This window comes from Aphelocoma coerulescens, chromosome 21 (assembly GCF_041296385.1).
Source record: "Aphelocoma coerulescens isolate FSJ_1873_10779 chromosome 21, UR_Acoe_1.0, whole genome shotgun sequence".
In the NCBI taxonomy this organism is placed as follows: Eukaryota; Metazoa; Chordata; class Aves; order Passeriformes; family Corvidae; genus Aphelocoma; species Aphelocoma coerulescens.
This window is the reverse complement of record NC_091034.1, coordinates 2,216,803-2,238,997: the sequence shown is the minus strand read 5'-3', so window position 1 is coordinate 2,238,997 and position 22,195 is coordinate 2,216,803. Positions and strand designations below refer to the sequence as shown.

At 54.6% G+C, this 22,195-nt stretch overlaps 1 protein-coding gene across 3 annotated transcripts in view; it reads left to right on the top strand.

The window, feature by feature from the left end:
* Positions 1-22,195, top strand: part of EPHB2 (EPH receptor B2) — a 130,060-nt gene that overhangs the window by 87,040 nt on the left and 20,825 nt on the right. For 2 of the 3 annotated variants that reach the window (XM_069034626.1, XM_069034625.1), the window contains exon 6: positions 17,675-17,799. In XM_069034626.1, the coding sequence (XP_068890727.1) occupies positions 17,675-17,799 (125 nt within the window). Of the gene's footprint in view, positions 1-17,674; positions 17,800-18,236; positions 18,590-22,195 lie in introns of those variants that run through there. The other variant, XM_069034627.1, reaches the window with a different exon arrangement.

Here is a 22,195-nt window from a genome sequence, read left to right as displayed (position 1 = left end):
GTGAACCATTACAGTGCCCTCTGATCTGGAGTTAGCTCAGGAACAGGGTCAGGGTTTTTGAAGCCCCGAGAGCAGGTCTGACACAGGCTGAGCCATGCTTTGGCTCCAAGCCAGGCCAGGTCTGCCCCCGGGGAGGAGAGGGGAGCAGGTCTGGGTGACCAGCTTCCTTTACCTGATGGAGATGGGGTGGCTGTAATGCTGCCTGGAGCTGGGAAGGGACTCTGCACCCTCCTACCGTGGTCCTGCACTATGGATTAATAATTGGATGCTCATATTTCGTACTTGCATTTCTCTGCTGTGCTTGAACCTTCATGTATCACCCGTGGCTGCTCCCACCTGAGCAAAACCAGTGAGCTGAAGCACAGGCGAATCCTTTTCAGTCCCCTGGATCCTCCTCCTTGTGTTTTCCTGGTTTGACACTCCTTTATTATCAGGGCTCACACTTCCCAGCCTGTGTGATGTCTCTCTTAATGTATCTATTCATTAGCACTAAACACTAACTGTCTGGTTGCTAATTCCTCTGTAATTAGAGGCTCTGAATTCTTCTGCTTACACTCAGCACCGCCTGGCAGCCTTGATGTAGATCATTAGCAGTTGGTAACAGAAGCTGCAGACACAAAGGCAGAGCTGGGACAGGAGAATGGAGGGTGTTGGGGGAAAGGAGAGGGAGCAGAGGGAGGATGAGCCTCCCTCTGCCGTGGCTCTGGGTGGAGCAGCCAGCTGGGGCTCCATCGTTCAGCATGTGATGGGGTTGTGCCACAGCTGGACAAAGCAAAGTGCCCACCACCCCTCGGGGTCCTGCAGCCCTGCAGAAAGCAAGGAAAATCCTCCTGGTTCCCCCAGGGGCACACGGGGACTGCTGGGGACCCCTGTGCTGTGGGACTGAGGAGAGATGCCTTGTCACCAGCAGCATCCAAAACCTTCAGGTGTCAGCAGTTCTTCAGCACCCACATGTACAAGGACCTGGAGTGCCAGGACACAGGGAATGGCTTCCCAGTGCCAGAGGGCAGGAAGGAATTGTTCCCTGTGAGGGTGGGGAGGCCCTGGCACAGGGTGCCCAGAGCAGCTGGGGCTGCCCCTGGATCCCTGGCAGTGTCCAAGGCCAGGCTGGACGGGGCTTGGAGCAGCCTGGGACAGTGGAAGGAGACCCTGCCCATGGCAGGGGGTGATGAGCTTTAAGATCCCTTCCAATCCAAACCATTTTGGGATCCCAGGAAAAATCTGTGAGAGTAAGAAAACAACCCCTCTAGAGCAGCCAGAAGGAAGGTCCTGAGTGTGGCCAGGTGGGTGGCACAGGGTGGGTGATGGTTTGGTGACCATCATCATCCCATGGCTGTGACCCCTTCCAGCAAACTGGATCCCCATAAACATGATCCAGCTGCCTTCCTGAGCAATATCTTCTGTCACCTCTGAGCCCGGTCTGTGTTTGCTCTTCTCAGCACCTCATCCTCAACCTCCAGCTCCACACTGCATCTCCAGCTCACCTGCATTCCTGCCTCTCACACCCTGCAGCTGAGCAGCACCTCATCCCCCAAAGCTCAGCATCCCTCCAGGAGTGAAATCCAGGACTCTCCATGTGCCACAGTCCTGTCTGAAGGGACCGTGACAGAGCCTGGGTGCCACCAAAAGCCTTTTCCCAGCCGGTCCTCAACAAAGGATCTGTGCAAAGAGGGTGGCTGAGAGCCATGCCAGCATCCCAAGGGGTCAAGGAGCTGAGCCTGGCCCGAGGCTCTGGATAACAACACTTGACTAATTGAGAGCCATGCCAGGCACCAGCTCTTGCTGGCAGCCCCTGACTACTAATTTGTGGCCTTTCTTTGGGGAGGGGTGGGGAGTGGGGAGAGTCTTGGTGCTGTGAGGATTTGCAGGCTCCATCCACACCGTGGCCAGGCTGAGTGCCTTGGGAAAGCTGAAGGAAAGGGCTCCGTGGGCAGGGCTGAGTTAATAGCAGTGGGAAGGGCACTTCTTGGTAACTGGCTTCTGTGACCTGAGGAGAGAGGAGGAAGCCTTGGGCTCTGAGTATCCAGAGAGAAATTCAAGACCTCCCAGTGGTGGGGGAAAGAGAGCATCCAGGCTGTTGGGAATGGGTCCCTTTTGTGAGCAACTCTTGTCACAGGGGATAAGGAGGGAGGATTAGTGCTGATGTCAGAGGCTCTTGGCTGCAAACAGAGCCACAGAGAGCCATAAATGGCCCTTACAGAGGGAATACCAGGAGTGTGTGGTGGAGGAAACTGATCCAAGGTCCCGATAAACCCATCAGGATGATTTCTCACTCTCTGTAGATCCAGAAAACTTGTTATGATTATTTGCATTGTTACTCTGGGTGGCATTTTACAGCAGTAGGTCATGACATGGTGATAGGGGTTAGTGACAAGGTGGCATTCAGTCAAAGGCTGGGCTTGATGATCTTGGAGGTCTTTTCCAATCTTCCATGATTCTCTGGGTCCCTTGGGGAGGAAGATGTGCAGCCTGCACATCTGCCCCAGGCTCATGCCAGGCATCAGTAGGGTTTGAGTTTTGGTGGCTGTCACAGCCCAGGTTGTGTCCCAGCCACGCAGGGTCTTTTGGGCAGGGCTATCCCAACAGGACTCGGAGGAGCCCATGAGCTCAAGGACAGGAGACCACGGTCCAAAGCAAGGACACAGGCCATGGCCCTGCTCTGCTGGGGGTCTCCTAGCACTGGAGTGAGCCCAGCCTGATCCTGTTGCAAACCTTGAGAAATTCAGCCATGAGCGATGAAGCACAGGTGAGACAGATCCCGGGATGTGCAGAGCACCAGAAAGGAGGATTTTTTCCCTCACCTTCAATCAAAACAATTCCCTTGCACCCACAGTCCCAGAGCTCTGCTGGTGAAGGCAGCAGGGGGCACAGAGAGGTCGGGGGGCAGGTGAGGTGAAGGGATGAGGTGGGTAGGACCAGACCTCACCAGCCATCCCAGCCTGCTGTTTGCCTGTCACATTAGTGATGCTGCCGGCTAGACGGGGACAGGAGAGTTGTACTGCCTGGGGCAGGGGAGTCTCGCTTTCATCTTCTCACTTTCACTGTGCATCAGAGGATGTGTCTGGCTCCCTTCTTGTGAGGGAGGCACAGCAGAGCCCACGCTGCTCCGGACACGAGCAGGAGCTGTGGCTCCTCCTGTTCTCTCACGTGCTGCTCAGCTGGGCCCTGTTGCAGCCAAGAGTGAAACCAGAACCTGGGAAAGTGCAGAAACTACCTCAAAGGGCTGGACTGAGCCTTCCAGAGCTTCAAAGCTCTGAGTGTTTGTTTATAATAGAATCCCAGAATGATTTGGGTTGGAAGGGACTTTACCCAGTCCCACCCCCTGCCATGGGCAGGGACACCTTCCACTAGCACAGGTTGCTCCAAGCCCCATCCGAGCTGGCCTTGAACTTCAACAAGATTTTGACACTCTACTTTCTTGTTTCTTCCAGAATAAAAGGCAGGGGGTTGTAACATTTGAGCATCTCAGATGTCTCATGTGACTTCCACCTTCAGCAGGGCTGCTGCCAGCACTGCATAAGGGAAGCCATGGCTTTGGGTAGACAGTTGTTGGTTATCTCCAAAGGCAGAGCTTTCCCCATGGTCCCACTGACTTGTCCCAGATCTGCACCATCTTCCTGGGGAGGGAACTTCTTCTGATGTCCAACCTGACCCTCCCAAGTTATGATTTATGGCCACTGCTCCTTGTTCGACTAAGTTTCAAAGGTTCTAGCGCAGAGGTGTTTTAGATCAGCCTGAATACCCATTAGAATCCCAGAATGGTTTGGGCTGGAAGGGGCCTTAAAGCTCAGCTCATTCCAACCCCTGCCAACCTTCCACTAGAGCAGGTTTCTCCAAGCCTTGTCCAGCCCAGCCTGGGACACTTCTAGGGATGGGAATTTTCTTCCAATTCTGTCCTGTCTTTAGCTAAAACACCTTTCTGGGAAGCCAGCAAGGGACAGGCAGCCCATCGGGTCCTTGTACATGAGCCTGTGTAGCTCACTGCTTTTTTCCCTAATGAAATCACTGATTTTCTAAGGAAATACAGGAGACTCTCTGTCTGTCAGGACACCAGTGGAACATTTGATTTGGAGAACTGCAGGCTGGAAGTGGTTCTGTGAAGTCTGTCCAGGAACTGCATAAATGGGGGACCACAACAACCCGAGTGGGGAAGCATCAGCTGAACTGAAGTGACTGAGGTCCATGAGAAGCATGAGAAGCAGTCTCATACTTCTTGATGTTTCAAGACCTGGTAGGGTACTTCTTGTGCAGAAAACTGACACAAAAGGGGGAAAAGCAGAAATTTCCTGAGCTTTGGAGCCATCTCACACAGGGAGGAGCCAGCACAAAGCCTGTTTGCCTGTGTGACAGAGCAAGCTGGGCTGCTGTCCTGAGGTCACTGAAATCCCAGGTTTCATCTTTTCAGGACTTCACTGGATGTGTTTCTTGATAATTTGGGCTGGTCCCAGGCTCCAAACCTCCTGAAACCTTGACATCCCCAGGGCTGCTTCTCCTGCCCCAGCTAACATCCAGACCTTGCCTTCCATGGACCCATCTCACCATGCTGGTTCCATAATCTGTCTTCTCTTCCATTCACCCACAGCTCCATCTTCACTCTGACTGTCACCAAAATGTGATGTGGCTTGGCATTTGGTGCCCTCCTCCCCCCTCTTGTTGTCCCAACCTGTTGCCTTCACTGCATCCCCCCAGCCTGCAGGAGCCGGCAGTGAGTGCCCAGGAGGGATCCTGCCATGCCCAAATCCCTTCTCCTCTGCCACTGGAGACCGTCTGCAGCAGATGGAAGGAGCTTTGCCAGCTGCTGGCTCTTCAGGAGCCTCTTCCCACTCCTGTGGTGGGCAGTTGGGGGGTTGTTGGCAGGGCAGGGGATGGGCTGCACTGCTGGAGCTTCCCGAGCAGATGCCCTTCCCTGCCCGCCACCATCTCTGTGGGCTCCTCCTCCTGCTGACTCCCAGGCTTCCCCATTGCATAAATTACACCATGAGTTTGAGGATCATTTTTCCCACACCTGCCTGGGGCTTCAGAAACCTGTTCCTGTGCATCTGGAGCTGACTTTGGTCAGAAAACAACAGTCTGTCCATGATGGATGGGGTGGAAAGTCCCTTCTGCTGAAGCAGGGGCTCCCCCAGTGTGCCACCATTCCTGCTCTGTGCTGTGCTGGGAGCTGATGGGGAGGCTCCAGGACTCACCTTTTCCTCCTGTGTTGGTTTATCTCTCCTGCTGCCCTTGGCAAACACAGCCCTGGGGCAGTGCCCTGGGGCAGGTGGGGAGGCTGGAGGTTGTAGCAGAGGGATTGCTGCAGCCTCCTAGCTGGGTGTCCCTCATCCTTCTCAGGGTCCCTGGGGGTTAGTGGGGTCCCTGTGGGAAGGGATGAGTCTCTGTGTGACCCTGTGCAGGCAGGAGGATGCTCACTGTGCCTAGGGCTCCTCAGCCTGGTGCATGGCCATCCCTGCCCTGGCAAGGGTGCAGGAGGCAGTTGCATCGCTGGGGCTGGGCAGGAAATGCTCTTCCCAAGGGAAAAAAACAGTATTTCCAAAATCTTCCCCTACACACAGGGAACTGGTGGAGTTTGCCATGCAAGAGAGCAAGGGAAAAAGTTCAGTCACAAATTAGCAAGACTTAGTGATGCTCCAAGGGCTGGAGCCCCTCCACAGCCAGGCTGGGAGAGCGGGGGAGGTTCAGTCTGGAAAAGAGAAGGCTCCAGGGAGAGCTCAGAGCGCCTTGCAGGGCCTAAAGGGGCTCCAGGAGAGCTGGAGAGGGACTGGGGACAAGGCATGGAGGGACAGGACACAGGGAATGGCTTCCCACTGCCAGAGGGCAGGGATGGATGGGAGATTGGGAAGGAATTGTTCCCTGGGAGGGTGGGGAGGCCCTGGCACAGGGTGCCCAGAGCAGCTGTGGCTGCCCCTGGATCCCTGGAAGTGCCCAAGGCCAGGCTGGATGGGGCTTGGAGCAGCCTGGGACAGTGGAAGGGGTCCCTGCCCATGGGAGGGGTGGAAAGGTCCCTTCCAACCAAACCATCCTGTGATTCTATGGATGCTCTGCAGCAGACATCACTCTTTCAAGGACTATAGCTCTAAGCTTTCTGTGTTCGAAATTTTGAAGTCAGGTTGTTCCTAAGGACAGTTATCGTTGCAGTTAATTGGCACCTTTTGGGAAAGTATCATTTTATGGAAAATCTGGGGGGCAGGTTGGAGGTGTGGGGGTCTGGCTCCCACCATGTTCCTGCTTCCCAACAGCCTTTGCTGGGGACATCCCATGATCCGGAGCAGATGAGTTTTCCACGTGCAGAGGGGGCCAGGAGGTGGGGACACCCTTGGCATCGTGTGACCCCAAAGCTGCTCTGGCAGCGGTGTGGGGGGTGCCAGGATCCTCTGGAGCAGCTCCTCTGTGTGGGAACAAAGCCCTGCAGGCTGGGTGGCACATGCAAATGGGGACTGCAAACCCCACTGAACAAAGAGCTCAAACACAGCCAAACCCTCCACTGCCCGGCCAAGTCACTGGGCTTGTGGCATTAGCAGCTGCTTTAAAGGCTGTAATCTACACCAAAGCCTGCCTTGATTCAAGTGGGGCCACAGCCAGGACCAGCTTTGGGCTGCTTTGCCATGTTTTTAAGATTTTCCAGCGTTTGTAGTTACAGCCTCAAGGAGCTGCAGGCTGGGCCCACTGGGAAGTTTTCCAGACACTTGACACAGTGTGAGTACCAGCCTGATGGGGCCACCTTGCCAAGAACCTCTGAACAAAAACCTCACACACTGTGAAACACCAATTTTCCAGAGCTCCAGCAAGTCCAGGAGTATCCCAGACTTGAGAATTTTTACTCCTTTAAGGGCAAATGTTGTTTATTAAAGACCCCCAGTGCTGCCATCCCTTGCTTTCCTCAGCTTCTGCTGGAGAGAATTCGTTCCAAAAGCGTGTGGCTCCTGAACTTGCCATCAGAGGGGCAGAACTGGGAAAGGAATTGGGGGGATAAATGTTCTAATAGCCCAAGGAATAGCAAACCCTTTTAGCAGGAAAGTCACACACACACAAGTGCTGGTGGAGGGGCTTCTGGAGGTCTTCAGCCCAACCTGCCATGCAAAGCAGGGTCACCAGGGTCCCCATGGAGGGCAAGTCAGGAGAATCCTCCCTTCTTCCCTTCCTCATCCAGGTATTCCTCACTGTGGTGCGTTCAGAGCTCGTGTTGGAGGAAGGCATCTGAATTCAAATCCATTCTCCAGGAGGGCCTGTGGTGAGCCTGTGATGTTTAAATGGCAGGAGAGAGCTTTACCCAGAAAAGCAAAAAACGAGGAAGGTTTTAACCAGAGAAACTGATTTTCAGTTTGATACCTGGATGTGTTTGGACTCTGAGCCGAACAGGGGCACAAAAAACGGGGGCCTTGGGGTCAGTGGTGAGACCTGGAGTGGGGACAGCTGGACCATTGTACAGTGACAGTCACCTGCTGGGGACCATGTGGGGCTGGGGTGCTGTGGGGCAAGGAGGGAAGGCTGGTCTGGCCTAGGTGTCCTGTGGGGGAGTGGTGTGAGACATCCAGGTCTCTGGGAATGCGGGGGTCAGTTGTCCTGGCTGTCCCCTCTGCCCGTGCTGGAGAAACAGAGGTCGCCCCCACCCCTGTGCCTACTGCACCTGCCTGAAGCTTTGCACAGGGGCCCTGTGTGCTCCTGCCACTTCAAACACAGCTTTCCAGACTGCTGGAGCCTGGATCCCAGCCTAGAGGTCTCCAAGCCCTGTGGATTGAAGGTCAGGACAGCCCTTGCTCCGTGACTGATCACAGCACCGTCCTGGCTGCTGCACAATGTCACTTCCAGCCTCACTGCAGGGTGTGGGAAGCCTATCCTGGGGGATGCCCTGCTCTGGACCCACAGGGAATCCTGCTCCCCACATGTTGGAGCTGCCTGGGTTACCCAGGCAGACTGGGTCCCTGGGTGAAGGCAGTGAGAGGGAAGCTTGCCCCCTTCCCCCAAGGCTTTCCCAGTCTCCGCCTTCTCTGCAGTGGCAGGACAGTCACAGGCATCTCCTGCCAGATGCTCTGGCAGAACTTTCTGCTCTGACAGAACCTTCTCCCCACATCGCCCCATTCCCTGCCCTGTCCCGTGGCCTCTGGACTGGCTGGTGCCTCACAGCATCATGGTGCATTTCCCTGCCACTCTGTCTTCAGCCGCGGGTCAGGCAGTTAATCCTGACCCCGATCACAGCCGCTGCTGCACGGGGTAATTGAAAATGCCAGAATTCCCTGCTGACTCTCCTATAATAAAAGCAGTTCCCCCCCCACCCCCCCCCCCCGTCCGGTAACCTGACACTCCAGGGACCGAGATCTGTCAGGAGGGCTCCGAGGAGATGCTGGAAAGCTCCCAGCTGTTCACCTCGCTTTTTCCCCTGGGTGATTTCAAAGTGTAGCCGGGGAGAGGCCACGGGCCGGGCTGGCTTTGCTCTCTCTGCACTGTGAGTGTTTTCCAGAGCAAATGTTGACTCTGTCTGACATGACACGGGTTAGTGGTATTAAAGTGATCAGAGATAGGGGGTTTGCTGCCTGTAACCTGACTCTCGCAGCTAAGCCAGCAGAGGAACGGGGTGCTTTGATTTTACCGGGATCTCAACAGCGCTGCCCCACTGGCAAGGAGTAGGGCTGAGCCTTGGGACTGGCAGGTGAAGCGGGGCTGGCTGCAGAGTGGGGGCATGGCAGCCTTTCAAATGACTCTAAAGACGATGAAAGAGAAGCTGTGGAAAGATCCTGGTGTCCCCCCTGCAGGCTGGAGCCACGCAGTCCCACCAGACACTCCCAGAAGATGCTGCCAGCAGAGTCTAAGCCCTGGGCTGCTCCCTGCAGTGCTGCCCTGGCTGATGGCAGTGTCTTTTCCAATTTTTTTCCTTTTACAGCAGCAGTCCAGCTTCCCAGCCTGCACAGTGTGACCTCCCACAGGCCACAGCAGCACCGAGGCTACAAAGGGGCCCTGGAGTGCCATGGACATTGTCCAGTGTGTAGCTGGATGTGGGCTTGGTTCACTGGGAGCCAGACCTCCTAAAAACCACTGGCAGTGGTGGTGGCCCAAGAGTCAGGACCTGACACAGAAAATTGGCCTCTGCTATCACAGTCTGTTAGACAAGGATGCCCTGATGGGTCCCTCGGGATGGGATGAACCAGGATATACTGAATCATAAAATCACAGAATCCCAGACTGGGCTGGGTTGAAAGGGGCCTTAAAGGTCATCTAACTCCACTCCCTGCCATGGGCAGGGACATCTTCCACTATCCCAGCTTGTTCCAAGCCCCATCCAACCTGGCCTTGGACTCTTCCAGGGATGGGACAGGTAGAAGTGGGATAAGAGGGAGGTGACCTCAGGATGTTGAAAAAGCAGGACTGGGAGAAAGGAACAGCTCCCAGATGGAAGCTCTTGTTGAATAAAAGAGGACTATGTCCTAAGAGATTTCCTGGGGCTCCTGGAACTGCTCAGAGTTGTGATATTGTGGGGATGGGCTGGAGAGAAAAACACATGAGCTGCCTAAGAACCCTCAAATCAACTCAGAGACATAAAAGCAAGGAGAAAAATGGGCCTATTTCTTTCTCATTGCCCCAAAACAATTCTTCATTGTGTCATGCCCCCCTGCTGCTTTTTGTCAGCTTTCTCCTAATGAATTTCCCTGGGCTTTAGAGAGAGTTCTACCAATTACACGAATTTTGGATGCATCAAGGATCTCTCACCCCGCTCCCAGCAGGACTGGGATGATAGGAAATGCACGAACAGCCTCATCCCCCTCTTCAGCAGGGAGGTGCAAGGAGTGAGGAGCCAGCAATCATCTCCTCCCTTCCCTGAGCCGGGGGGCACAGCCTAAAAAACCCAGTGGAAGTGCCCAGTGGAGAACGAACAGCAGCTCTGCAGGGCCGGGCTGAGGCAGGGCAGTGTCACCTTGGACACACTCAGAGGAATATCAGAGCTCAGCGAGGAGGTGGCTGCTGTCTCTGCAGCTGAGAGATGGATCCTGGCTACTGAACTCAGTTTAGAGGTTTACGTTTGGAAAAGAGATTAACAAAAAATTGGGAAAGGTAGAGGAGAGAGTCATCAGGCTGATAAATGTGTGAAGTGCTCAGGAAACTACTTGGATAACAGAAAGGAATCACAGAATAATTGGCTGGTTTAGGTTGGAAGGGACCTTAAAGATCCTCCAGTTCCAACCCTCCATGGACAAAATTTAAATATTTTCATTATCTTTCAGTTCTTCCACGAGGACAAAATTATTTTTCTAGACTCCTCCTTCATTTAGTTACAAAACCCAGAAAAGTTCCTGCAGTTGGAAACTGAAGTCCATAAATTTTAACCTGAAAATAAAAGGTGCATTTTCAAAGAGAGCTTGAGGGAAACCTCCCCAGAGGCATAGTGGGCTCAGCATCATCTGAAGTCCTCAAAGGAAGCAGGGGTGTGTCTATGTGTAACATACTCAGGGGGTCAACCACAAGTGTTTCAGCTGGTTTTAGCTCTGCCTGGCTCTGTGCAGATGTTCAGGCCTGGGCGTTATGGAGCTTTTCCCAATTCTCTGCTAGACTGCTGTGCTCTTGCGCTGTCTCATCGCGCTGCCCTGGGTTTGCTGTGACCTTCTGCAAGTTTTCCCCGTGATTAAAATGTCATTGTTTCTCCTGGAAAACTCACATTTTGTTCCTTTTTGTTTTCTTCCATTTCCTTCTTTCCCTTAATCCTTTTCATCATTTCCAGCAAGTCCCAAAGAAGCAACTATTTGTGTGAAAGTTGAATTCTGGCTATGCCAAGCCTGAGGCTTCGCGGTGTGGCCAACACGCGCTTTGTCCGTACAGGAGATCAGGCAAATCCTTACTTACAGAACCCAAAGCCGCTTGTGGAGGATCAGTGCTGGTTAAGCTGCCTCTGTGTGATGGATCTGTGCCACCTGGGGTTTGGTTTCCCTGAGCACGGGCTGCTGAAGTAGCCTCGAGGTGCTATCTGGAGCCATGGAGCTCCCTGTTTCCGTGCCCAGGGAGGTGTTGTCCTCATGTCACAGCATCCTCAGGGAGCAGCTCTGTCACAGGGAAACCTGGACATGCTTTCAGTCAAAGATGTGAAGCTGTAAAGAGAGATGTGCCTGGTTGGGATCTTTAGCAAAAGCTCTTTAAAAAAAAAAGGAAGCTCTTTCATAAAAGTGGCTTCAGCCTCATAATCAGAGCCCAGACCATCACTTGTGATCTCTTCTCCTTTTTTTTTCCTTCAGAAGACACGCTTTAAAATGCTGGATGTGCCTCAGCTACAGTGCCTGGGAGGCAGGACATGGTGGGGCTTGTTTACAGGGACGTGGCAGAGAAGGACCATGCTTTGTGACCAGAAATTGGGATTTTCTATCTGGAGCTAATCAGAAAGACTAAAGGGTGCTGATACAGAGGGGCTGCTGAGGCAAGCCCCATCCTTCAGAGGTTTAAAGATTCATCTAACACAGCTTCCCTTCCCTGGTGTGGTGTTGGACCAGAGGCTCTGGGGGTCCCATCCCAGCAGCGTTCCCAGGATTTGGTGCTCTAGGGAACTGAAGGGGGCAGTGGGAGAGGAGGGCTCAGTCCTGTCAGCCTTCACAGCTCTTCTCTGTGCTCCGTGTGGAGGCACCTGGGCCTCTTGGGTCATCCCTTTCCTCAGCACAGTCTGTGGAATGGAATGGAATAGAATACAGAATATTGCAGTTGGAAAGACCTGCAGGGATCATCTAGTCCAGCTGCTTCACCTAGACATGGATAATGAGCCTGGGAGAGGCCAGAGCAGCACAGCCTGGGCTGTGTCTGTCCCGCTGCTACTGACTCCACACCACGGCTCTGGGACCAAGCCCAGCCACAAGAGGACAGGATGCATTTCTGTGACTGTTACCCTTTTGTTAGATTAGAGCATCAGGATGTATCAGGCCCACCCTGACACAGGCCAGACCCACCTCGTGGTACAAGAAGCATTGGCCTCTGTGAGGCTGAAGCAGCTACACTGATTTCCAGATACTCCTGAACAGCCTGGTGGCTTTGGTGCTTCCTTTGCCAAACCCCACTGGGACCGCACGTGTCCTCCCCAGTCGGTGTTTGAGCCTTCCTGGGAGACAGTCAGTCAAGAAGGACGTAAAATCCCACTTTTTCCATAAGGATGCCTTCATGGAAAATATGCTGTGTAGTGGGATCTGAGACCTGCCTGGCTATGTCCACCTTGTGACATTGAGCCAGCATGGTTTGAGAGGACACTGTCTTGAGATGTCTTCAAATCCCAGACTCATTTGGGTTGGAAGGGACCTTAAAGCTCAGCTCATTTTACCCCCTGCCATGGGCAGGGACACCTTCCACTGTCCCAGGCTGCTCCAAGCCCCGTCCAACCTGGCCTTGAACACTGCCACAGCTGCTCTGGGCACCCTGTGCCAGGGCCTGCCCACCCTCACAGGGAACAATTCCTTCCCAGTATCCCACCTAACCCTGCCCTCTGTCCATTTGAAGCCATTCCCTGTGTCCTGTCCCTCCATGCCTTGTCCCCAGTCCCTCTGCAGCTCTCCTGGAGCCCCTTCAGGCCCTGCAAGGGGCTCTGAGCTCTCCCTGGCACCTTCTCTTCTCCAGGTGAATCCCCCCAGCTCTCCCAGCCTGGCTCCAGAGCAGAGGGGCTCCAGCTGTTGGAGCAGCTCTGTGGCCTCCTCTGGACTGGCTCCAGCAGCTCCACGTCCTTCCTGTGCTGGGACCCCAGGGCTGGGGGCAGCTCTGCAGGGGCATCTCTCCAGAGCTGAGCAGAGGGGTAGAATCCCCTCCCTGCACCTGCTGCCCACATGGGGGGTCAGCCCAGGACACAGATGATTTTCTGCCTTTCCAGCCTTGGCAAAGCTCAGCTGTGATCCCTTCAGGGAGGTGATGGCCGTGCAGCTCTGCTGGTAACACCTGAGGATGGGGGACCTCCTGAATCCCATCCTTCCCAAGTGTTTCCAGTTCCTGAGCTCAGGCAGTGCCCTGTGTGTGCTGCAGCTGTCAGCACCCCCACTCTGACCCTGCTGAGCTGCCCCGAGCCACAGAAGTCTGCTCAGCTCCCTGGATTAAGATAAACTGCCAAAACGCCAAGCCCAGCCTGGGCAGGGGTCTGGCTGTGATCGGTGTTGTGTGGCTGTGCAGGGCCTCGGGGTGGTGACCACGGAAGTGTCACTTGCATCCCTCCTGTGCCTCTGCCCCAGAGGGGTCACCGTGTGGGACACGTTGGCTTTGTACATTAGTGGATTTTCATTAAGCTTGTTTTACACTCCAGTGGTGGTTTTGGTGTGGTTTATTTCTCCAGCAATTCGGAGAAGCCACAGGGCTCCACTCTGAGGAATCTGAGGAATCTGAGGCCATCCCTGATCAAGAGGATGCAGAAAGTGCCTTTCAAGGACTGCAGTGACTGGGTTTCCCTCAGTGCCCAGTGCTGATAATGCCAGGGGTGTGGGTTTGATCCCCATATGGACCATTCATTTCAGAGATGGACTCAATGATCTTTGTGGATCCTTTCCAACTCAGAATATTCTGTGAAATCTGTGAAATCCAATGACATTGAGGTTTAAGGGATTCCGTCAGGATCAGTGTTTTTATTGGCTGTGGAATGAAGGTCTGTTTGTTTTTTGTGCTGGTGGGACACACCTACCCCTGGAGACCCCATCAGGATAAATCCACCTCTGTTCACACCTTCATGGTGACATCTTAGGGTGATCACGGCTCTGAGAGAGGGGACTCTACATATCTGATCTCCTCTGTGTGTCACAGAGCACAGTCAGCTGCCTGGGGCCTCATGTCAGGATCCAGCTGAAGCTTTTCCTCCTGACTGGGCCTGGGAGAGTCACTCTGAGGTCTGGCTGGCTCCTCTGAACTGGTTTCAAACTCAGACATCCAGTGCCAGCCCATCCCTGATTCACAGGACTGGGAGCCTCTCTGCACCCCAGGCCCTCACCTGGGGTGAAGGGTGTGACAAAGGACCATGTTCTTTGGCATTAGCAAAAAATCCAGGAGAGGGATTGTTTCCATCTGCTCGGCACTCTTCGGCCACATCTGGCATCCTGAGCCCTCCCTGGGGCTCCCAGTATCACAGTCAGGGACAAACCGGAGCAGGTCCAGCAGGACAGTGAGGTTGGGCTGGGGCAGGGGCATGAGAGGTGAGGGCAGCTGAGAGCTGGGTCTGACCAGTCTGGAGAGGAGGAGGCTGAGGGGCATCGAGGGAGAGAATTGTGGAAATGTCCACAAGACACAACCAGCAAAATTCCAGTGGAATGTGAGGGAAAGTTTCTTCCCCACAAGAGCAAGGCAGCTGGGGGCTGCCACTCAGAGAGCCTGTGGGATCCCCATCCATGGGGATCAGATTCATTAGGTCTCATCTGGACACAGTCTGAGCAAAATAATCTGATTTTGAAATTACTCTGCCAGCATGTGAGACCAGAAACATCCAGAGGTCACTTCTGACCTAGGCCTTGCTGTGATTTTATTCCTGTGCAGTCCCCTGGTGTCTGTGATAAGAGGAGCAGTGACTGAGGACATGCCGTGGGGAGGTTCCTGCCCTTCCAGAGCCACCCCCTTGCCCCAGGTGTAGGAAAAGTGCTGAGGTTGCGGTAGTCATTCATCTCACCTGCAGCACATTTGCCTCATTAAGCTCGTTAGATGAGCCCCACCTCATGCATTTGGGTCTTTTGCTGAGCCAGACAAGGGCAAGTTCACCAGGTACCAGCAGCAATGAGTCACCCACGTCTTGCTGTAGCTGTTGTCTTGTACAGCTCCCACAGGAGCTGCCTTGGAGAAGTCCTGTACTCCCAGGCTGGGGTCAGTGCATGGGACTGGAAGAAGAACATCCCAGAGACCTCACTCCTACCAGGAGGAACCTGAAGCTGAGGAGCTTCTCCAGCTGCCAGGCCACTGAACCTGTGCCTAAATCAGGGGATGTTGCCACATCCTGGTGTTGTGGTGGGGCAGTTCTGGCTCTACGTGGCCGCTGCCCTGGAACAGCCCAGTGTGTGAGTGTGGGATCAGTTCCCAGAGCAGGTGGCAGAGACATCACGGGCTCTGTGCTCCGCTCAGTCCAGTGCCATCCCTGCCTCAGGGCATCCGCAGCACGGTCACATCTTCCTCCTCAGCCTTGTCTCCAGAGACAGAGATGTTTGTCTTGAAAATCACAGATGTCCTACAGAATCTGTGTCGACAAGGAAGCAGCGAGCTCTGGCAAGAGCTGACAGGCTCCAGAAATGTTACCTGTGTTTTGTCTTCATGCCAGCGTGAGAAACTATTCCCAGGAGTTTGGAAATATGTAGCCTGAAGCAGTGGGACTGGGATGTCAAGGCGGGAGGGGAGCGGTGCCACGGAGCAAGAGGAGGGCTGAGGTGACACAGAGGGTTTCAGACTGTTGGGTAATGGGGCTTGGCTTAAGCAGAAGTGGATGGAAGGACTGGCCTCAGGATCTGTTAGAATCATGGAATGGTTGGGGTTGGAAAGGCCCTTAAAGATCTCATCCCACCCCCTGCCATGGGCACGGACACCTTCTACCAGACCAGGCTGCTCCAAACCCCATCCAGCCTGGCCTGGGACACTGCCAGGGATGGAAGCTCTCTGCTGTCCTTCTAGTTTTGTTCTTCTGGACAAAACTAGAGCTCAACAACACTGCTGAGGCTAATCCACATCACACCTTCCTTCAGGAGTGGAGAAACCCAGGCAGGTGAAGCGAAATGGTGCAGCAGTGTGGTGGCAGATCTTGCACTACCCAAACCCAGCCCCTTGGCACCCAGACATTGAACATCCTGGGAGCTGCAGTGCTCTGAGTCAGAAAAGCAGCAGTGAAGAGGCAGACGGTGGATCAGAAAAATGGCTTTTGTTGGTGTGTTGGAGAGGAGTTGCTCAGTGGTAATTCATTGGGATGTGCAGGAACATGCTGGGGCCATGCTTGTCCAAGCACTATGGTCCTGCCACTGCCATCCCAGCTGGCACAGCTCCTGTCACTGCCCACTGCCCAAGGCGAGCCAGCCTGGAGCTGGGTGAGAGGTGCCTTCCTTTGGGTGCTGCTCCTCCAGGCTGTTTCCCAGAGCTGTCAGAGGAGTTGTTCTTCCGTGAAATATTGCAAGGGTTGGACTTGGGAAAAGCCCATCTGAGTGCAAATGTCTCTGCATCCATTTGGCCTGGCATGCAAGTGATGGGGGAGCTTTCATGCTGCCACTCTCCAGTCCTCTCCCACCCCTGAGGCTTCTGCTGTGCCCTGAAGCTGCTGCAGTGGTGAGCCTGTGCTGGCAGATGTGCCAGGGCTAACGCTCAGCTGCAGCTCGCGCTCTCCAGGGCTGGGCTGGGCTGGGCTGGGCTGGGGGAGGCCTGGGATGGCCCCGCACTGACGTGGATGTGCTGGCAGTGCCAGCAGCAGGCTGGGATCGGACACGTGCTCGTCTCACTGGTCGGGATGCGGAGAGAGGAGGCAGCGCTGGCACCCGTGGGTGTCAGCCCTGCAGCAAGGGTGGGTGGGTGTCGGCTGCTCTGCTGTCAGCACCTAGAATCAGAGAATATCCCAGCTGGAAGGGACCCACAGGATCATCCAGTCCAACTCCTGGCCCTGCACAGACACCCCAACAACCCCACCCTGGGCATCCCTGGCAGCGCTGTGCAAACGCTCCTGGAGCTCCGGCAGCCTCGGGGCCGTGCCCATTCCCTGGGGAGCCTGGGCAGTGCCCAGCAGCCTCCGGGGGAAGAACCTTTCCTGATATCCAACCTAAACCCCCCTGACACAGCTCCAGCCGTTCCCTGGGTCCTGTCCTGGTCACAGAGCAGAGATGAGAGCTGCCCCTCAGGAGGAAGCTGCAGACTCCCATGCGCTTCCTCATGCCGCAGGACTGAAGGCAGCTCCGCTGCCCCGCTCCCCAGCACGGCGGACCAGAGGCGGCCGCGCTTTCCCAGGGCAGTGGCACTCCCCGCCCCGCTCCCTGCCCCGCTCCCTGCCCCGCTCCCTGCCCCGCTCCCTGCCCTGCTCCCTGCCCCGCTCCCTGCCCCACGGCCTTGTCAGCACAGGTCCCTGGGCGGCTTTCCCACGGCGTGGCACGGCCGGGCCCGGGCGGTGCCCACCTGGCCGAGTGTCCGGCCGCGGCCGTGGCAGCTGCCCGGGCTGTCTGCGGGCCTGGCAGGGCCCTTTGTGCTCGGTGGGACCCGTGCTGTGTGCGGGGGCCGGCGGGCGGGCGGCTCTCCATTGTCAGCGTGTCAGGTCAGCTTTGCGTTGCCTGCTCAGGCTGCTGGATGCACCTCCCGTGATTGGCATGTGCAACTTGCAGCCCCAGCCTGCCCGAGCCTTGGGAAGCTGCTCTGTGCAAACGGAAAAGTACAAACCCCTCCGATTTCCGCTCGGCAGGCAGGGAGGAGTGCATGGTACAGGGCTGGTGGGCCTTTTTCCAGTGGAACAATGCTGTGATTGCTTCAATCTTGGGCTGCTTTTGCCTTGGAATTGCCCATTTTCCTGCTTGAGACACTGTCCTATGTGTTTTTTAACTACCAATTCAGTAGAACCATTTTTTTTCTCCCCTAACTGCTTTCTACAAACAGCAAAATCCAGGATCTCCTGACCCCTGGACAGCCCTCTCAGTGCAGGAAGTGAATTCCGAAGCCTCAAACAGCAATAACCCACCTGCCCACCTCCTGCCAGGGTGAGGGCCCTACCTTTGCAGGTGTCTGACTGTCCCCCTCTTTCTCTCTCTTCCAGCCCCTTCTGCTGTGTCCATCATGCACCAGGTGAGCCGCACTGTGGACAGCATCACCCTGTCCTGGTCCCAGCCCGACCAGCCCAACGGAGTCATCCTGGACTATGAGCTGCAGTATTACGAGAAGGTACTGAGGGACCTTGGCAGGGGTCACCCACAGGTTTTGGGGAGAGGAGGGGGTGCAGAGCTTCACTTAAGGGCACACAGTGGTTGGTTGGTCAGTAGGAGACTTCTCTTGCTGCATTTGGTCACATGGGTGACAGTGGCTGTCAGCCCTTCGGGTTCCAGTGGCCCAAGTGCAGAAAATCCACTGGTCATTCAGGAGCTTCTCCTGCCACCTCCGCAGCACTGGTAGCAAGTGGACCCATTGCAGGGAGAGCCAGATAACCAAGGACTAGGATCTAATTTTTCCTTTTCATGTATTGGGACATCAGTAGGAAATGGAAATGACAGGGAACATCCAGTCCCAGGCTGGAGTACACGCAGTGGGTGTCCAGTCTTGGAGATTTTATGGAGTGCTGTCCCTGGGTGCATTTACACCGAAGGTGTTTGGCATCTCTTTAGCATCCTGATGTACAGGGAGAAGGTGTCCTATGCTCCCGTGGAGGGCCCACGCTGCGCCATGGAGTCAGTGTGAAGGGGTCCCGCAACTCTGGCTTTCATCCCTGAGGAACCTGCTCCTTCCGTAACCTCCCTGTCCAGGCAAGCAGCTGGATTTCAGTCTGGACTGTGCCAGGGTGTCCATCCCACCAGTGGCTGCTCAGAGACCTGAGGACCACGTGAATGTTGGTCCCAGGACCTGCCAGGCCCTGCCCAGCTGAACTTCATCCGTGCAGCCCAGGGGAGATGGGGAGCAGGAGACTTCTCCTTCCAGGAATCTGCCCCCTTGCACAAGAGCTTATAATCTATACATTATAAACTGCAAACTAACTAATTAAAAAGCTTTATGATTAAATGGAACTGAAAATATTTTTCCCAGCAGTTGCCGGAAGAAATGATTAATCCCCCCCATTGCCTGCCTGTGACCTATTTTCTCATCACCAAGAGCCAGAGGGAGAATGGGGAGGAGGGGGGGCTCCTTTGTAAGCTGTTAAATAGGTCCTGACCTATATTGCATAAATCACAGCCATTTATTTTGACCCTTGGAAATGATCCCAGAATACGTAGCAAGATGGATGAGTAGATAACAAGACAGATCTGGGAAGCCAGAGGGGTCCTTTCCCTGGGGACCCTCGATGTAGAGGCAGAACATCTCAGGGAGTTCATTCTCCTCCTCTTACTTTATCTGAGTCTCTCACCCTTTCTTTCTTCCCTCTCCTCTGTTTTCTGGGGGAGGCTGTAGATAAAGGGAATTTTTGTCTAAAAAATGGTGCTGCTGTTGGTGGCCAGTCTTTGCAGGCAGCCACATCTGCCTGTCCCGTTGTCAGAGTTAGGGCACAGCATGCCCCTGATGATGGGGACAAGTGGCCCCACTCTCAGGCAGTGCTGTTCATGGAGCACTGAGCCTGGCACAGAGGGCAGAGCTGGGCTGAGGTGCTCCCTGCCCTGGTATTTCGGAGAACCATGGAATCATCCCAGAATGGTTTGGGTTGGAGGGACCTTAAAGCCCATCCAGTCCCATCCTCTGCCATGGGCAGGGACACCTTCCACTAGCCCAGGCTGCTCCAAGCCCCAGTGTCCAACCTGGCCTTGGACACTGCCAGGGATTCAGGGGCAGCCACAACTTCTCTGGGCACCCTGTGCCAGGGCCTGCCCACCCTCCCAGGGAACAATTCCTTCCCAATATCCCATCCAGCCCTGCCCTCTGTCCATTTGAAGCCATTCCCTGTGTCCTGTCCCTCCATGCCTTGTCCCCAGTCCCTCTCCAGCTCTCCTGGAGCCCCTTTAAGCCCCTTAGGAAAGGGCTCTGAGCTCTCCCTGGAGCCTTCTCTTCTCCAGGTGAATCCCCCCAGCTCTCCCAGCCTGGCTCCAGAGCAGAGGGGCTCCAGCTGTTGGAGCAGCTCTGTGGCCTCCTCTGGACTCTCCAGCAGCTCCACGTCCTTCCCGTGCTGGGACCCCAGGGCTGGGGGCAGCTCTGCAGGGGCATCTCTCCAGAGCTGAGCAGAGGGGCAGAGTCATTTGAACCCCCTGGAACCTTTTTCTTTGCTGGTTCTTGGTTTGGAGAAGGCCCAGCTCTCTCTCCCAACCCCGATGTTTGTATGTGCGCAGGACACTGGATCCTGCTCTGGCTGCTGGGCACAGCTGAGTCCCAGGCTAGTCCAGCCACTGTGATGCTGAGTTTTGCAATGAAAAGCCATTTACTGGGTCCCTGGGAGCAATCCCAAAATGCAGGGCTTTGGCTATGCCTGCTCTTCCCCTGCTTCCCATCAATCCAGCAGTTGGATGTGGTGTGTGACACATGCCAGGTGCGTTCTCACTTCACTGCCAGTCTGTGCAGAGGTGATTTCCTTCCAAATATTTCATTACAAACTGTCCCATGTGCTTCTGAATGCTCAGCAAAGATCTCTGGAGCTGCTTACGTTGTTTCTGGTGGACTTTCTTTTTCCACAGTAGAGAATTATATTTTATTTTCATGAAAACAGCTCAAATGAAGAATAGCAGCATAAGCATTGTGTATAAGAAGCACCTTGGCTCTTCATTTTGAATACATCCTCTACTATATAAAGACATAAATTAAATGAAAAAAAATAGAAGAATTTATTTCGGCGTTGACAGAAAAGAGCTGTTCACAATACCTGAAACAAAGGTGTATTTTTGTTTCCCTTTCCCAGATTATTTATAACACTGCTATTCTTAGATGCCATTAAAAGTGCCTGTACAAAGGCAACATTATGCGTTTCTTCCACGTGGAGTTGGAGCAAATCCACGCAGATTGTTGCACAAACACTGCCTGACGTGGCTGCTCTCTGCAGCCCTCGCCTTAACATGCTTTTTTTTCACTTCCGAGAGGCACCTGCCAACATTTGTCTTATTAAAAAAGTCTCTTGTCTTCATTTAGAAAGGGCGTAGCAGTTTGTATCCAAAGTTGCCAAACTCATCCCGGAGTGTGGGAACTGGAGACTCACTGCAGTGTCAAGCACTGCAAAGAGTAATTAGCTCTCCTCATTATGCAAAATGATTGGGTTTGATGATGCTCAAAGTCACCCATTTGGTAATTGTTCTAAGACATCCAGCCCAGTTTGGTCACCAGTGCAAGATTTTAGGAGGCAAAGGAGCCCTTTGATGTCTCCAGACAGTGCTTGATGGAGAAGGGGCATGGGCTGGCTGGGGGATGGAGGGTGGGGGAGAAGTGACCTGTGAAGGTGGATGTGGAAGTGGAGGTGGAAGCAGAGCCCTCCTGGTGCCCAGGAGCTTCTGGCCAGAGCCCAGCAGCCCCAGGACAGGGGGTCCCCAGGGCTTGGACCAAGGATGATGGAGGTGCTGCTCCTGGGCTGACTCAAGGGACATCCCTGCCCACGTCAGGGGGTTGGAACAAGATGGTCTTTAAGGTCCCTTCCAACCCAAACCATCCTGGGATTCCGTGATTCTCGGATGTTTTGGACGCTGTCCTGCAGTGTTGGACACCAGAATCCCTGAGCCTGGAGCCAAAGCTGCTGCCTGTCCTGAGGTGGGGCTGCCCCTCCACCTGGTGCTGCCCCAATCCTTGGAGGGGGCTCTGTCCCGAGAAAGCTGTGAGTTCAAGGAGATGGAGAGGGAACCCTGCCAGGGAGCCCTGGGATAGCCCACTTGCTCTGCCAGTCCCTGCCTTGGGCCTCGCTGGCACTGGGCACTGTCCAGGACTCAGCTGGTTTGGGAGAGGCATTCAAACGCTCAGAGAATATTCAGAGAATAATGAAGGTTGGAAAAGCCCTCCAAGGTCAGTCAGTCCAACCTTAACCCAACACCCCGATGCCCACCAAGCCACACTGCCAAGTGCAACATCTCATTTTTTGAACTCTTCCAGGGCTGGGGGCTCCACCACTGCCCTGGGCAGCCAGTGCCAATCCCTGACAACCCTTTTAATGAAGAAATGTTTCCTTTCATCGAGCTTGCACTTCCCTTTGCCCAACTTGAGGCCATTTCCCCTTGTCCCGCTTGTTGGGGTACCTGGCTGGGAGCACAAGTGTTCTTGAGCTGCCCCCAGAAGTGGTGGATCCCTCTGAGAGCCCAGGTGCTGTGGTTCCCCCAGATGCAGCCCCAGCGTGGCTGGCAGGACCCTGCTCCCCCACGTGGGCATCCCGAAGTGCAGCTGTGTGATGGTTTGGCAGCCGGCCCTGGCGTGGCTGTGCCCTGCTGTGTTTGCCCCCAGGGCCATGGCAGATGCCACTGTGCAGGCTCACAGGAGCTCTGCCAAATTCACTCAGTTGGCATTTTTTCCTTGGCTTTTTTACTTTTAATTTTTCTTTTTTTTAAATGCGACTTTTTAGAAGCAATTTTTGTAAATCCTTTGGGTCTCTCACAGCCTCCCCATGTTTCAAGTGACTCTTTCTTTGTTGATCAGACTTTGGTTTCAGCTTCAGTTTGACCTGTGGGAAGGGGAACCA